Consider the following 18042-nt stretch of genomic DNA (forward strand, 5'->3'; position numbering starts at 1 on the left):
ACGTCACGTCTCAAGTGTTCCGGCAGGGTCCAGGGGGCGCACATAGACATATAGACTAATGGTACTTTTACATGGTGCGATAATTAGCCCGATCGCACGATTAACGATTTTGAATGAACAATGTTTTTTTTATAACGATCAGCGTTTAGACGGAACGATACATCGTACGGAAAATTCGCTATGCGATCATTTTGCGATCGTTTAAGCCTATCTCACACATAGGTGAAATCGTTGAAAGACTGTTTACACTGAACGATCTGCAAATTTTTTGCGAACGATCAACGATGATTTTTGAACATGTTGAAAGATCAAAATGAACGATTTTTTGCTCGTCGTTTGATCGTTCGCTGCGTTTACACTTACGATTATCATTCGAATTCGACCATTATCGTAAAAAAACTAACGATTAATCGTTCCGTGTAAAAGGACCATAAGGGCCCTATTCCACCTGACGATTATTGTTCAGATTATCGTTAAATCGTTCTAATCTAAACGATAATCGTTTGGTTGAAATGCAGTTAACGATTAACGACCGAACGAGAAATCGTTGATCGCTTTATAAGACCTATTTTTATCGTTGCTTGTTCGCAAAGCGTTTGCAAATCGTTTGCATTGAATAAGACGTCGTTCGGTCGTTCGCAGTAGATACGAACGCAATAGCGAAGAAATAGCGAAGAAAAAACGATTGCAATTGCGATCATAAATAACGATTATCGTTCCATGGAAATGAGTGAACGTTTTCAGGTCTTTCGCAATAGCGGTCGTTTGAGATCGTTAATTGTTAACGATTATGCGAACGATAATCGTCCGGTGGAATAGGGCCTAAGAATAGACGTCTATGTAGAAGCCTGTGTAGTTGAATATCCCCCCTCCCTCCATCCCATCCTGCTGCCTGTCTCCCTCCCTCCCATGCTGCTAATACATCTGGCGCCCGGTACCCCTGCAGTGGGGTGAGCGCTTATCTGCCGCTCACCCTGCTGCACCTCTTTCCAAGCAGCTGCCCGTGCTGCTTGGAAGCTGCTGCCAGCTGACGTCACGTTTTTTTTGAGGAAGTAAGCCTGCCTGATCTACTAAATTGAGGGAAATAGCACTTTATGTGCATTTCCCATAATTAGTGTAAATTTGTGATTTCTATAACTTTCCTTATCTAACAAAATATAAAAAAATACACTTTGCCCGGAGTACCCCTTTAAGCAAGTGTTGGGACCATGTGACATAGGGAATCAAAGAAATTCACGATCTTGTATGGTCACTGTATGACACCCCTACTATGAAAATCCTGTGACTTTTCTCTGTATGTTTTCCTGGTTTTGGCTGCCTATAGCTCATACAGACAAAACAGTTTTGCTGCCAATTGTCTTTAGTAATAACAGTGACAATTGGGATGGTGTTCCTAAGCTCTCAGCGCTCGTTTGCTCCTCATTCCCCGCTCGCTGCTGGAGCTATTACACGCATCGGCAGTGAGCAGGTGAGAGCCGCGGGGGGGCTGCCCTGGTGATCGCTAGATTGTCCTGGCAGCCCATAGAAAATAGCAGTGGTCTGCTATTCCATGGAGCGATGGCAGCAGATCACTGCTATATTAGTTGTTTGTCTTTCAACACACATCATATGGGCTGTCCCAAACTGTTTAAGCATAGCTTCACACACTGTATCGCAGCAGATTTTGCTGCAGATCCTGTGAATGCACCCTTAAGGCATGTTAATCTTTGTGTATGTAAACTTTTGACTTTGCAGACGGTAATAAAAATGCATAAAAAAATTCACTCTCTCTCTCATTCTCTCTCTATTATTCGACAAATATAAATAATTTTGATAATTCCAATTGACCTAAAATGGGAAAGGTTTATTCTGATTCCATGTGAGAAAAACATGTGTCTTTTTAAATAGTGTATGTAAACTTCTGGTTTCAACTGTAGGACTAGAACTGCATATTACTATCATGTTACCTGATTTCCTTATCTAGTAACCCAACATTTTCCTTTATTCGCTGCATATAGGTTCTCGTCATAACCAGCAAAATAAGATGCACAGTCAGAGAATGTCTGTAGTATGACACTAGTCTGGGGCTCTGGGGTTCAGGAACTACGCTGGCAGGTGACTGACTCCAGATCTGGAGAAGCAGAGACACAGTACAGTAACCATGCCCCACAGCCTGTGTCCTAGTTAGTGTATGCTGCTCATCCCTGTCTGTCTGTGCCCTCGCTCTAAAACCGGAGGATTCTAACCCTATTCCCAGGGACTACGCTAATCCCCAGCTTGTGACAGATTGTTGGCCGAGATTCAAGCAGCGCTCATAATGGATGTTAAGAAAGACGTTTAATCAGCTTCTGCTCTGTGTTTATCCCAAGCACTAGTTTCTAACCTATAGATACTATGGACTTTATTATACCCTATAACATCCTTTCTGCACTGTCCATCCACTTACAGTACAGGACAAAAGGAGGTTGATCTGTTATGCACTTTAAGCTAATTACTGGACAATCTATATAGCTAAAAGACAAAAGCACTTTATGAGAATGCCTGAAGTATATGGTAATCCCATTTGATTGTCAAAAGTATGTTCCACATTTCTGAATGTTCATGAGGACTATTGTGCGGTATACTGCTTGAAGAGCCCAAAGACTATGCAGAGTTATAGATCTGAAGAAGGGCACAAATAATTTCTGCTGCATTTAAAAAAAGACCAAATTCCTTCTGCTCTCTTAAAAATTAATCTATGATTGTACAAAGAAGCATTATATATGGACTGGGTGCTGTCCACGCATATCTTCTTATGCTTGTTGCCAGGGGGGTAGCTAGGATTCACAGGGCCCCATAGCAAAACTTTTTAAGGGCCCCCCCTACGCACAACACAAAGCACTGCGCATACATATATATTTATATATATATAAATATTCTTTACTGCTGGTGCACTGATAATCCCTGACTTCTGCACAGAGCTCTGCACATTTTCCTTTCCTACTTGATTGCACAGCTAGAGAACAAAGGTCAGAGGTTATCAGTGCAGTGAAGCAGAGATCTCTGTCTTCTGCTTGTTAACCCTGCTTGTTTTTTGTGCTGCAGCATGTAAGTAAACATTGGGTCACTTACACACTGCAGTACATAAGGAGTTAAAGGACAACTCCCACAAAATTTTTTTTTAGCTTATTTAACACACATTACAAAGTTATATAACTCTGTAATGTGGTTAAATAACCGGTCTGGCTCCCTTCCCCCACTTTCGGACCCCCGAACCCCGGTCTTCCTCCTCGGCGTCTTCATAGAAAGTGAATGGGACGGAAAAAGGTTGCTGGTGCACATGCGCACCAGCAGCCTTTTCATTGGCTGGAGCGCATCACATGGCTTCCAGCTTGCTCAGCCCTGATTGGCTGAGGTTGCTGGAAGCCATGTGATGCGCTCAAGCCAATGAAAAGGCTGCCGGTGCGCAAGCGCACTGGCAGCCTTTTCCATCCCCAGGACCCGGAAGTCAGAGACATCGCTGGACGGCGGACGGCAGCGACGGAGAGGCGGATGGTGGGCGAAACGACTGGCGATCGTCACCGGAGGGATGGTGAGTATGGTGTCTGTGTGTGTCTGTGTTTTTTTTTTTTTTTTGGGGGGGGGGGCCCTGCGGGAGTTGTCCTTTAAGCAGAAGGACACACGCTCTTACCTTCTCCCCAGGGCCCCCCTCCTGCATGGGCCCCATAGCAACTGCCTATCCTGCCTCTATGGTAGCTACCCCACTGCTTGTTGCATTTAAAGTCTGCAAGAGCACAGGGACCTCGAGAATTCTTAGGGTTCTACTAGACGGGCCAATATTAAGGAAAAAGCAAGAACCAATCTGTCAGGTCAACGCTCGCTTGCTCCTCAGTCCCTGCTCGCCGTGTGTACTATTACATGCATAGACATCAAGTGTGTGTGTGGGGGGGCTGCCTGTTGCCGCCGCTCCTATTACACAAGGCGATGGCCAACAGACCATCTCTATCATTGTTGTTTTGATAGAACATTTTTTAAAGACAAAGATCAGCTGACATTGTCGGCTGATGCCTTTTAACACGATCTATTACACCAAACGATTATCAGCCGAAACGGCAGTAATTGGGCAAGTATGGTCAATAAGTGTTTGATGTAAAAGGACCCTTACATGTATGGAACAACCAGGACTTTTTCTTGAGCTGGATGCCCCACAAAACTAAGCAAACAGGAATAAAGAAGAGAGAGAGAGAGAGGTGACCAAGAACCCAATGGTCACTGAGCTCCAGAGCTCCTGCTCACAGATGGGAGAAACCTCTAGAAGGGTCAATCATCACTGCAGCCTCCACCAATGTGAGGTAAAAGACATAAAACCTCACCTTGAGTTTGTAAAAAAACGCCTTAAAGACTCTTTGGGAACCCAAAACTGAACCTTTTGGCCCCAATTCTAAGCATCATGTCTAGAAGAAACCAGACACTGCTCATTACCTGCCCAATACTATCCCTACGGTGAAGCATTGTGGGGGCAGAATCATGCTCTGGGGGTGTTTTTCAGCGACTGGGACAGGTAGACTGGTCAGGGTTGAGGGAAAGCTAAATTGAGCAAAGTAAAGAGATAATTTTTATGAAAACCTCATCCAGAGTGCTCTCGACCTCAGGCGAGGCTCATGGTTCACCCTCTAAAAAAGACACAATGCACTAAGCACCAAGCTAAAACAAACTAGGAGTGAATTAGGGACAACTCTGTGAATGTTCATTGTGCAGCAGTAGCAACATGTAACTGCAGTTCAGCTTCTATTCCCTTGAACAGGAGCTGAGTTGCAGTTAAACAAAGCCAGGACCACACAATGAACAGAGACAAGCTCCACTCACTGTAGTGTGGGCGATGAACAGCACACAATAGGTGTAACCCTGATGATCATTGAATGTGGATAGCTCACAGTGTACCTGTTAGGAAGCCGACCACCATGATCAGTAGTGAAAACCATTTGGCCGTAAGTTTGGGTATACATGGAGATGGAGCGCACAAGACAGTAACGCGCACAACCCTAATTGGACTTTCTCAAAATTAGGGTCACGAGCATTACCGTAGTGGTGTGTTTTATCTCCATGGATACCTGAACTTCAGAGAGGTACACTTTAAGGGCATCACCTTCATGTGGAGGCATGAGACTGGACACAGCAAAGTGACTGCCGTTTCCAGACTTTCTCATTCAAAAAAAAAAAACAAAAACACTACACACACAACGCACCAATGGAGCTAGTAGGTTATTACAATAAGTAAAATATGATTTAAATGCATGAAGCGAGAGAAAATTCTACTTGGAATGAAAATATAGTTTATGCATATACAACACAGCCAGAGAAGTACAGAGCCATAGTACTGAATGGCTCCCACAGAAACTCTTAGGAGCCAATCTAGAAATAACATTTTTATGAAGGCAATCTGAACATAATCCCTTCTGATTGGTAGGAAGCCAATAACAGGTCTATTCTGGCTGACACTTCTGTGCTTCTGGGAGGACAAATCACATTTATACAACTATAAATATATAGGAAAAGCATAAATTGCATTTTGCAAAACAACTGTAACAAATACTAAAGTATATAGTTATAACAGAAAAAATCAAGGACCTTAGTACATCAATGCTACTCAGAATCTGAATATAAGGGGGAAGTGCAATACAGGACAATGTAACTTTATATAACATTCACTGCCATAAAACGGCCACATGCATGATAGTGCTAATAATAATGCCCATAAAATAATACTGTTGCCTGTAAGGCATCAATAGACAGACAAAATACCATCAACAAAATATATAGTGGTACCTCGGTTCTTGAACTTAATTGGTTCCAGAAGGCAGTTTGAGAACAGAGCAATTTGAGAACCGAACAGTGACTTCCCATAGGAAATAATGTAAATGTGTTTAATTGGTTCCAGCACCCACAAATAATCACCTACAGTACCCATATATTACATTAAAAAGTGCCCAGTTTAATCTCTACAGTACATTACATAACAGCACTATACTGTACAGGACATTACAGAGCAGCACTATATACTGTACAGTACATTACAGAGCAGCACTATACTGTACAGGACATTACAGAGCAGCACTATATACTGTACAGTACATTACAGAGCAGCTCTATATACTGTACAGTACATTACAGAGCAGCACTATATACTGTACAGGACATTACAGAGCAGCACTATATCCTGTACAGTACATTATACACAAGAAACATTCAACAGAACCAGCAATTATAGTACAGCAGTCACTAACTCCTCACTCATCCTTTACTGTATAGAATCCCCCCTATCCCAGCACTGTAACTGATGGGAGATGGTGGTGCACTGACTGTACTACTACTGTACTGTATATGCACTCCAGCAGTCTTATACAGTACTGTACTGTACTGTATGTGAAGCCTCCCCAGTGCTAAACTCACCAGGTACAACCCCCCATCCACACTCCCCAAAACGTTCAGATTCAACACTGTGAGCCCGAAAGTGTTTAAAAACCGAGCAAGAGTTTTAGAACAAAAGCAAACTGAAAATACTGTTTGAGTTCCAAGAAGTTTGAGAACCGAGGTACCACTGTGTTTGTGTGTGTATATATATATATATATATATATATATATATATATATATATATATATATAAATATAATCATATAACAGCACTTAGTAGTACCAGCACTATGTAATGCATATAAAATGGTGCCAACTACTATCCATTTATAATAGTATCAGCTATAGTACATGTATATGTTTATAATCATACTTGTACCAGACAAAGCATACAAATGATGGGAACCTGGCCAAGTAAACTGTCTGCACCACTGTAAAATCAGAGTCCTCTGAATATGACCAATATAATGGCAACAAATTACTTATACATATACCATTTAGCGGAGGCCAGGTTTGGTTGTATGATCATTTCGGCCAAAATAACGCCTAACAAAGTATCCGACATACATGATGTGCCTTCAACCTTACAAAGACCTCTTAGTTGGTGGCACACTGTCACTGACTGTTGCAAAATTTAATTGTGGTTACCAGTTGTGGCGGGCATTGTATTGTTCAATAAACAGTTATTTTTTAACTAAAGAGAATGAAAAGTCTTATTTGTAAAGGTCTTATATGAAGCCGTCCCATATTTACTTAAAAAACAGAATGTTCCCTTTAAGTCAACTATCCCCAGCCACCACTACCTGAGAAATGTGTAAGAATATCTCTTTGGTAAACCACAAAGTGAAGCCCAAAATACATTTCCAGGTCTTCACACAACTCAAAATTTGCTTTGGCTTCAAGTCAAGGATAAAGAGGATATTGTGCAAAGATACAAAGACGCATACTGACATGGCATTAACCTGTTCAACGCATTTCATCTCTCCGAACACTGACTAATCATCTGCTCTTCTCTTATTTCTGGCCTAGTCTAGTTATCAGTACATTGATTTTTTTTCCCATTACCAGAGCTGAAATAGATGCTAACACCAACACTAATATCAGATTGTCTGTAGATATTATATAAATCTACTGTTATAAAATACCACATTAGCCTAGACAGAGGGGTCAGGCCCATCTCCAAACACTCAATTATCATCATGACCTCTAGGACTGATATATTGTCTAGGATTCTGCGCTCTATATTGACATCTTACCCATGATATGAATTGGTCAAACAAGCTGTAAATGAATGTCCTATATTAATATTCTCATTTGGTCTTCAATGGTTGTCCACATCGTCACATGCATTTATAGCAGGGGTAGAGAACCTTGGCTCTCCAGCTGTTGCAAAACAACAACTCCCATCATGCCTGGACAGCCAACGCTAAAGCATGTCCAGGCATGATAGGAGTCGTAGACAAAATGTGTAGTGGTGTAACAATACAATTTCCCACAGGAAAAGTGCATAAAATGTTTCCTAAATTTTTATTTTCAAAACGAACATAAAAAAAACAGAAGAAATGTGGTGGTTCTAATTATTGGGTAAAGAATATGCGCAACACAAAGCAAAGTTTGGACCAAGACTGTCAGAAAGTCACAGCTTTATTTTCTATGAAAGAAGATGTTGAGGGAAAGTCAGGCTGTCAGCCATGCTTCTCAGATCCGGCAAAATCAGTTAGTGATGCACAATTACCAATGATGGAATGGGAGGACCTTGGCCATTAGCAAGGGATCTACTGAGGATTATAGGCAGCCTTTGAAGCTTACTACTTTAGTCTTTTTTCTCATTTATCTACAGCCCATTTGTGTAAAAGCTAGGTATGACACCCATGCAAGTTAATGGACAGTTATGGAGCACTCAGCCTCAATGCTTGAACCTTCATTGGTTTAATGTTATTCAGAATAAGGAGTTAATTTAGTCCAGTGATGGTGTGTGTTGATTTATTTATTTCTGTATTATTAACTTAACATAGTGTTTATCAGCAGTAAAAGTGTTTGATAAGATTTATAATAGCAAGATAACAAAATGCTTTCTCTTTCTCTGGCAGCTAATAACATTCAATCATCTCACCCCAGGACTGCCAAGACTGGCGGCCACACACGTTAACAATATGCCTGGAAGTACTGAAGCTTACATAGCTAAAGGCCCTGTTCCATGGAACGATTATCGGCAGTATTCGGCCAAGATCGGGCATTACAGCTGATAATCGTCCCATGGAACAGGAGGCAACAATCAGCCGACATCGTTCATGACGGCTGATCGTTGCGTCGTTTGTTTTTCATGTTAAAAAAATAACGACCAGGATAGCAGCGATCTGCTGCCGTCGCACTGTGGAATAGGAGCAGCAGACCGCCACTATCCTATATGGGCTGCCCGGACGATCAAGCGATCACCCGGGCGGCCGCTCCTACAGCAGCAAGCAGGGAACGAGGAGCAAACGAGCGCTGACAGCGGTCGTTTGCTCCTCACTGTCGGCCCATGAAATAACACATAGGGTCACACACCTATAATAGAAGACAGTGTCCATAAGATTACTTTTGCAGTTTTGCTGTGATACTTTATATTGAGTTTGGTTCCAAGCTACAATGGCCCAGACATGACGTCACCAGCCTGTTCAGTGAATCTGTGGGTGAGGAGGCACACAACTCTGGACACTGATTTTTCTGAGGGGGCTTATGACATTAGTCAGCAATAAGAAAATACCTCGGGACTGTCGCATATACTGGCACAATTTACTGCGGGTTATTAGTTCAATGCTTAGGAGGACACAGTCCACTCATCTGGACACTGATGGAAGGTGCTCTGCTTAAAGAAATACTGTCCAATAATGCAGTTGAATGAAATGAAGAGATACTGCGGCAATCATCCAATGCAGCAAAAAAAAGGTCTTGATTCTTCTTACATGCTTGTGGATACAAATAAATAATGCAGGCTACGATTGTTTCACACCCTGGTTGGCGCTTCCTCTCAGCCCCTACATAAGCCTATACATCCATGCTCTTAGGACATTACACCAAGAAAGAACACAGCTTTGTGAACCTGTTACCAGCGGGGGAGCAAGGAAGGCAAGTCTGTGTCCTCATTAGGTACCACTCAAAATAAGCATCTCACCTGCTGATATGTCCCTATTGTGCACGGGGCGCTGAGGATGAAGGTAAGCACTGAGTTTTAAACTATCACCCCCCAGTGCACTGATCTGGCCGGCTTCACTGATAATCATTAGAGGAGGCTAACTGGCCGGGGCCAGTAGTGGATTATAATAGGTCCATTTCGGGCGGTACCCTGGGGCCCTAAGCTCCTGGGGGGCCCATGATCACCCAAAAAAGCTTATACTTTCAGTGGTGTATTGTCTCCTGGCTACAGTTCTGCCATGATTTGCAAAAAATCTCTGCTTTTTTTACTGCAATTTTGCCCAAATCAGGGCATCATGACTTTATCTATCCTGTACTATGAGCACCACGCTAGTGCTGCCATAGTTACAGTGGGTTGGGGGGCCCAGGCTTTGTGAACAGCCCGGGGCCTATGGTAAAGTTTATCCGCCCCTGGCCAGGGCAGATCAGTACACTGGGGGCAGTAGTCCCACCCTAAGTGCACCAAAACACCTCAATAGCAATAAGGACAGATTTGTCTACCCCGCTGCTAAGGTTCCCTTTAGTACATTTTGTGTGGAACTGCTGTTTACATGAAGGAGGCCAAGCAGTTTCAATTACACAATTGGGTTAGGTTCTTATTTTTATATTCTATTCACAATATTGCTGCCTAACAATCAGGGTGACAGTATAAAGCAGTTGTACCTCAGGCGCTGTACAGACGTGTATAATACATGACAGCAGGGCCAACTTTCCCAACTCTTGAAATTTGTGATGTTTCATGCAGGCATTTTTATTTGTAAAGTGACTGAAACCTCAGGGTAAACCGAGGATTCGGACAAAATAAGAAATGTTATTAAGAGACAGACACACCACAGAACGGAATCTCATCCGAGACTACACCTCCCTAATCTTCAGACTACCCAGTAACCTTATCTGACCTAAAGCTAGGCTGACCTGTCACTATTCAATGAAGGGGCAGCAGCTGGACAAGCCCTTACTTATTCCTGCCATGATTACAGAATGACATTCTTCACGTCTATACTCTATTTCTTTCATTCTAGTGCAAAGCCTTACAAAAATATATATATGATTTTACACTTTTAAATGTGTTACTCCAAATTCTAACTATTGGTGCTGTTCATTATATCGCTCAATGGGGGAGATTTATCAAACTGGTGTAAAGTAGAATTGTCTTAGTTGCCCCTAGCAACCAATCAGATTCCACTTTTTATTCCTCACAGATTTTTTGAAAAAAGTGAAAGGTGGAATCTGATTGGTTTCTAGGGGCAACTAAGACAATTCTACTTTAAACCAGTTTGATAAATCTCCCCCAATATGTTCATAGTCCTTGGACTGTCAACTGTGAAACTTCCACTGCTCAACATGTAGAGAATTGACTTCTGGTTACCGCCCCCTTGACTGTCTATGCAAAATGCCTATAGACTGTCCGGGGCACTTGTCAGGGAGTGTGTGAACTATATTAGTTGCGATGAGAGTACCCCTTTAAGTTTCCTGCCTATGGTTTGTTTTTGTCCTTATCATGGTATAAAGGAAAAAAGCATCACTGTATAAAATAAATATGCAAAGAACTGAGTTATAGGTTCAGGTTTACTAACTATACTTATGTACTTGTCAAACTGGACACTGACGGTATCCACAGTACTATAGACAGTAATGATAATGTAATAATAATCTAGCATAACCCTTGGCCCGGCATTGTGACTTGCATTGTACTTATCAGTATAGGCAACCTCTTCTTTTAGGTCTGCTGTACAGATAAAGTACATAACAACTTTGCATTAATCCAGTTTAAGCAAATAAAACAATTCCGCAATATATCTAAGACGACAAAAATTCTTCCTTCTCCACTTACCAGGCTCCATTCCTCATCTCCACACCACCACCATTATGTGTTCACTCCATACCGCAAAGAAGAAACTGACAGAAGGACTTCCAGTTTCACTGAGAGAAGAGATTTCACTGGCCATACAAGTCTATTGAGAGGGATGTGGAGGAAGTGCAGGAAGACAGCTAGAAACAGATGCTGCTTGCTAACTGCCCAGAGCTGGATTCACAGCTTATATTGTTCAGTACAGCTCTATAATGTCATCCATGCTGCTGCTTCTAACGGTGTCCTACATATAGGGAAGATTGTATCGGCTAGTCTTCACCCACTCTAAGGCTGAAGTCTGGGAAAACTGACAAATATAAAGATTGTAAACTGATTAAAAAAATGCCCTATACTACTTAAATAATGGGCAGAAATAGTGCTACGCCTCAGGTTTACACATAACTGCTTATCCTGAAAAGCCATCTGTTAAGTACAGGTACAGAAATACTGTAATGCTACCAACATAGGCTGGATCTGACAAAGATCTAACTTTTAACAAAGTTTTCAGAATAAGCTGTCATGTGTTTACATAAGCAGCACAATTTCTGGCCATCATATAATTTGTATATGGAATTTTCAACAGTTTTCTCCCGGGATAGTGGGTTTAGACTAGTGGCCATGATGGTTCCCATACACTGCACACATAGAAGAGTGGATCCTGCTCCCCATATCTCCATACACTAAAAAGCAGCAGAGCCTATAGGACATTATAAAGCTGTACTGAGCAGGCTGAGTTGTCAGTCCAGCACGGATATAAAATTTAACACTCAGACACAAACCTTTTAAGCTAAATATCAAGTAGTTATATACTTTGCTTGTAAACTGTGGAAACATATTTTGGTTCTTTTAGAGTATTCCTCTATTTTTACACTATTGCTGATTACCTAGCTATTAAGAATTATACGGAAATATATATATATATATATATATATATATATATATATATATATATACACGGGAAACAAAACATCCCATATTGATGACAAAATAAATATGTTCTGAAGCTATTCCAGCCCAAACAAACTGTGAATGCAGCTCTACAAGATGTACCACAGAACCTATACCATGCATGTTTAGGAACTGAGTGTGCAATGGGCTTCTAGAAACCAATAAGGATAACTGAACAAGGTATTACATATAGTGAAGGTGTTGCCGTTTCAATGCACTGAATATGATTATTAAAAGTCTCTTTCTATTGCAAAAGCAGGAGACTTTTCATTATGCCTTTCTTTACAGCTTATGGCTATGTTCTCACAATGTATTTTTTCATTTAACGGGCGCTGTTGAAGATTGAAACACCGTCCGTTATTAAGCGAAAAAATACATTGCATTGGCTTCTATGGAATCCCGGTTGGAGTGTATACACTCCAGACTGGATTCCATGCGGCCGCAGAAAAAAATGAAACCTCAGTTTTGAGCGACCGCTATTTAATGAATAGCCGTCGCACAAAACTGAGATTTCAGTCTGACAGAGCAGACAATGTAAAGTGCGGCACTGGTGCCGCACTTTACATTGTCGGCTATGGTGATACGGGATGCGGGCACACCCGAATGCGCCTGCATTCCAAATCAAAACAAATGAAGTTTATCTGGCCTGGATGACCTTCACTGACACCGGCCATTTTGTGACACGGCCGGTGTCATACGAAGTGTAAACCCAGCCTATTGCTGTATCCATGTTTCTCCAGAGTCCGTGGGGCGGAATCCAACTTTTGCAGCTGTGAGGAATCAAACGGCGAGTGCTCGGCTTGGGGTAACGTTGGCGAACCCAAACCTTTTGACAGATCCACTCAACACTAAATGAAAGGTAACCTTATGCCATAACTGTCTGACTGCTGAAAGTTTCACCTCTGGGGAGCATTTTTAGGTTTGACTCCTATAGACCTTAAAGGGACTCTGTACCCACAATCTGCCTCCCCAAACTGCTTGTACCGTCAGATAGCTGCTTTTAATCTAAGATCTGTCCTGGGGTCCGTTTGGCAGGCGATGCAGTTATTGTCCTAAAAAACAACTTTTAAACTTGCAGCCCAGTGCCCAACGGGCGTGTTCTAGATTGTGTATGCCCTAGGCTTGCAACACCCCTCTGCCCCTCCTTATCATTAGGAACACCCCTTGCCAGGATTTTTCCTATTCATCACCTGAACACTGCACAGGTGCCTTAACAATCCAGCACATGTGCAGTGTTCACACAAGTGAGGAATAGGAAAAATTGTTCTAGGGGCATTCCTAATGATGAAGAGGGTGGGGAGGAGGGACGGAGGAGTGTCACAATCCTAGGGCATGGGTACTCTAGGCCACGCCAATTTGACACAGGGCTGCAAGTTTAAAAGTTGTTTTTTAGGACAATAACTGCATCACCTGCCGAACGGACCACAGGACAGATCTTGGATTGAAAGCAGCTATCAGAGGTACAAGTGGTTTGGGGAGGGGTTAGATTGTGGGTACAGAGTCACTTTAATTAAAAGATATACATAAACATGACCAACTGACGAAGCCAGAAAAAGGTAAAAGGGGACAGCTAGCTCCCATTCTCACAACAGGTGATTGTTATGCATTTATGGCATATCCTGTAGATGCAATAAAACACAGAAAAAAAAGAAAAAATTGGTCAGCTCTCCTAGAACACCGTTCACACTAGGCAGGAGCACGTTGCCATGGCTGAAATTGCAAACACACAAAAACACAGAAAAATGCAACAGCTCACCTCATCAGCAGGGTCTGCCTCGATATGAGTCCACCTTATCGTGATGAGGCAGTTTACGCTGTTTGCAAATAGTAACCAAGAGACTCATTAATTTTGTGGGAATTTTTTTTTTGGGCAGTTTGGGGGGGGGGGGGGGGGGGGCTGCTTTTAACTATTTTCAAGTCTATGGTGGGTCTGTATCTTGCTGTTGCAGTGAACTGTTGCATTTTCAGTGTTTTTGTGTAGATGCAATAAAACTTAGGCTGAAAATATTCTATTAAAGGAAACCCATCACATTGGAAATGCTGATCAGTTTGAAGCCATCATGTTACAGAGCTGAGCAGATTCATTCATTTGTGGATTCATTTATTCCAGGATTACTTGTCATTTATTCATGTACATCTTTGCTCATTCTGGACCAAGTCAAGTGGGTGTTCGCAGTCTGTGATTGACAGCTATAAGTGCATGTGTGCATGTAGATGTCAGTAACTCAGAAGGACCACCCTTGTCACTTCTTAGTCCAGTAGGAGCTGAGATTACATGAACAAATGGCACCTTATCCTGCTTTATATCAATCAGCACAGCTCCTCTGCCTGCAGAACAATTTCAGCATGACGAGGGGTCTTTGTATACATCCAGACACTTATGCTAGCCATACACATTGGATAAAATGTTGTCCGGAATGGCCGACAAGCTAACGTTTAGAGGGCCGACTCTTTATGGGGGAGATAAGGACCGGGCAATTGATATCAAACTACCCAATTCATGGAAGCGACATGGAAGAAGAGGTCTTGACACTCAATCATAGGCAGAATAAGTGTTGCAGCAATTGCTATGAACATTCATTTCAATGGAGTTTGCAGAAAACCATCTACTTCATTCCAAACCAACCCCAGTGAAATATGCGGAACAGATTTACAATCATAGTAAAGTAGAGATCTTGACACTCGATCACAGACAGAATAAGTGGTGCAGAAATTGTTATGACTGTTCCATTCATCCTAACAGGGCTAACAGAAAACCATGTGCTTCCTTCACACGGAGATACACAAGCCCATTGACACATATAAAAGAAATTTACAATCATACGAAATTCTGCAATAAAATTCACGTATGTATACCCTGTTCCAATAACCGGGTATATATACCTTGTACTGACCCATGTAGTAAGAATACTGTATATTATTGAGGAAATAGTTCACAGGCTTATCTGTGAGTGATCAGGAAGGGGTTACCGAGCAGCTCTAGTTATAATGGAAGTTCTTTCATAGATGCTCCTGAATCTTTCTTATAGAGCACACAGTTATGTTAGATAAGCAGCGACAACGTCCCTCAGTGTCCAAGAGAAGTTACAGATTCTTACAATATACGACTGTGATCAGATCACTGAGCACACAGCCAAGATCTGTTCTGTAGATGCTGTGTAGGTGATCCCCTATCCTTCAAGTTCATAGAGCCAGGTTTTCCAAATGTATCAGTTGCTTTGATGATTTATAAGTAATAAGGAACCAGACATAGTACAGTATAAGCCATTAGAAGTCACGGACACATAATATTAAAATTATTTATAGAATATTTTATTATGTGTAAAAAGCGTTGATATTTAGTTTGGGGCTGGGGCTTCACCCGGCAGAGGTTAATGGAATAGGATTAACCAAGGTTTACTGATATTTTCTTAATAAATTCACAAGGCACACATATACCCCCCACTAATAACATAAAACAGAAGTTACAGATGACTTCCGTTACTATACACAATAAAAGTAAATATACTCTAAAAGCAAATTCCAATCCCTCTGACCTGTATTGGTTCCAGGTCACTTACTTGTTGGATAAGATCCTAATAGGAGTTGGGTTTATTTTCAGACAGTTGTGAATTCCCTTACAATGAGCCATTGAATGCAAGCAGCATCCCTAGCAGTGACCACATTTTACAGGGCAAATTCATGTGCATACAATACAAAACTTTACGACTAACCAAAGTCCTACTGAGATTATCACCTGCTCAAGATCCCTGTAAAAATGCCCACGGAGAGCCCACCACATCGCCGATCAGTTTATGTTTCTATGGCTGATATTTCCAAAAGTTACTACCGCAGTGTTGCACAAAAGTAAAAAAACATCACGCAGGTATAAAGAAGAAAAAAAAAATCACACCTTTAACTGATCATTACTGCCATAAACTTCAGGTTACGAAGTGAATATTAGAAAATCAAAGTCGAAGTCTTTTTCCAAAAGCGAGATCATGGCACATCTCGATGTCGATATATTTCCTATACTGATAAGCCTTAAAGTTTCTAATTTCCATATTTCTAAGCTTAGACCACAGACGTGCCCACCCCATTTCACCTCACCTGTTTCTCCATGGTCTCCTTTCCCCCACTGGCGACTATAGGTGGTGGGACCCTCTCACAGCTGCATCCTTCCAACATGTACATCCCGGATGGTCTTCCACTTTGCTCCGTCTCGAAATAAAACAGGACATTTTGGAATAGAGCGAACCACTTCTCATGCCACCTGCTGGTTTCGGTCGCCTTTTTGCTGAGTGTGCCCCTTTTGGTGCCCTCCTTGCGGGCCAGGAGGGAAAGGTACAATGCATGCCCCTCGTTGCACCGTACACTTTTCTGCATGATCCTGACCTTCAGGGCATGCTCCCCCAGGCAGCGCTCCCTGGGGAATGACGCTGGGTGCACCGTGGTGCAACGACCCTTACAGCAGGATGCCAGTGGGTATCACTAATGATCAGACACTCACTCTGGGGAGTGTGATGTGGTGTGTCAGGGTCAATGAATGTTAATAATATATTGTGCACATATGCCTATACAGTACCTAAGCTGACAGGTGCTCTTCTATGTGTGCTGTGGGCACTGCCCTGGGTACATGGGCATCCTCTGGGGTTGGTGCAGCAGGTCCAGGGGTCAGGATGAGTCCAGGTCCCTGGTGCTGACAGTGCCCTGTGCTGCTGGCAGGAGAGTGCTGTGCATGGTGCTTGGCAGTGGATCAGCAGGTGCAGGGGGTGCAGGAATAGGCGAGCTCTGCTTGCAGGTGCTGCTTGTTGTTATCCGGGTGTTAGAGCTCTCCCCGCAGGCTCCAGCTCTATGGAGAAGCAGCCACAAGTCTTCTGCTGCGATCCAGAGATCCCTCTCAACCCACGTGTAGCGAGGCGCAGGGTCCCACTCCCAAACTTACTTCCTCCCCCCACCCAGATGCCCAGCTCTGCTCCGGGAGCTGCGCCTGCAGTGCGAGCAGCAGATGACAGGCGTCCAGCAGGGGGCGCAGCGAGCGCAGCGCACTAATCGGCTTCCAGCGCAATCCAGCCGCGTCCCCGGTGCTGTGCCTGTGTCCGCCCGTGATCTCTGCATCTGACCGTGTGCACTGACTGTACAGCACTCTAACATCGTATCCATCCTACTTCTCATCAGTGTAGCTGCATGCACCAGTAACTGGAGGTATACAGGGTAAGGAGCTCCTGCCCTGGCTCTCAGTCAGTGTTCACACAAGAAGATTGGCCATACCAGTGCTCTTCATCCTGAGACTACAATTCTGCTGTCCGAGCATGATGGGAGTTGTAGTTTTGTAACAGATTAGTGAGCATTGCTCCATACACATCAAACTATTTCTTATTTGTTCCAAAACCCAAAGTGCAATTCACATACAATGGAGAATACATTACATTACATATACTGATTTAAAGCAATTATTAAAGTGTATGTCCATCTGTAATAAATCATCCAATAGAATCTATAGAAGAGTGACGTATGGTTGTAAATGCATTGAATTCCCTATCATATGCTGTCCAGTGCTTCATTCATAATTCAGGTCTCTGGCCCTTTAACTGGGAGAACGGTGCAGCACATCTGTATATATGGCTGCGTAGTATATACTGCTATGTGTGACCAGTGTGTAAAGGGTGAGGCACTACCCAGCTGGAATGTCTCAGGCACTTGATGGTGCAAGAAAACAA

General features: G+C 42.6%; 1 protein-coding gene across 3 annotated transcripts in view; it reads right to left on the reverse strand.

Moving 5' to 3' along the window:
• Positions 1 to 17329, reverse strand: part of RASGRF2 (Ras protein specific guanine nucleotide releasing factor 2) — a 164076-nt gene extending 146747 nt beyond the window's left edge. For all 3 annotated transcript variants that reach the window (XM_069962840.1, XM_069962841.1, XM_069962839.1), the window contains exon 1: positions 16433 to 17329. In XM_069962840.1, the coding sequence (XP_069818941.1) occupies positions 16433 to 16708 (276 nt within the window). In that variant the 5' untranslated portion in view covers positions 16709 to 17329. The remainder of the gene's footprint in view (positions 1 to 16432) is intronic.
• Between the last annotated feature and the right edge of the window lie 713 nt (positions 17330 to 18042).

Source organism: Dendropsophus ebraccatus, chromosome 3, assembly GCF_027789765.1.
Source record: "Dendropsophus ebraccatus isolate aDenEbr1 chromosome 3, aDenEbr1.pat, whole genome shotgun sequence".
NCBI lineage: Eukaryota > Metazoa > Chordata > Amphibia > Anura > Hylidae > Dendropsophus > Dendropsophus ebraccatus.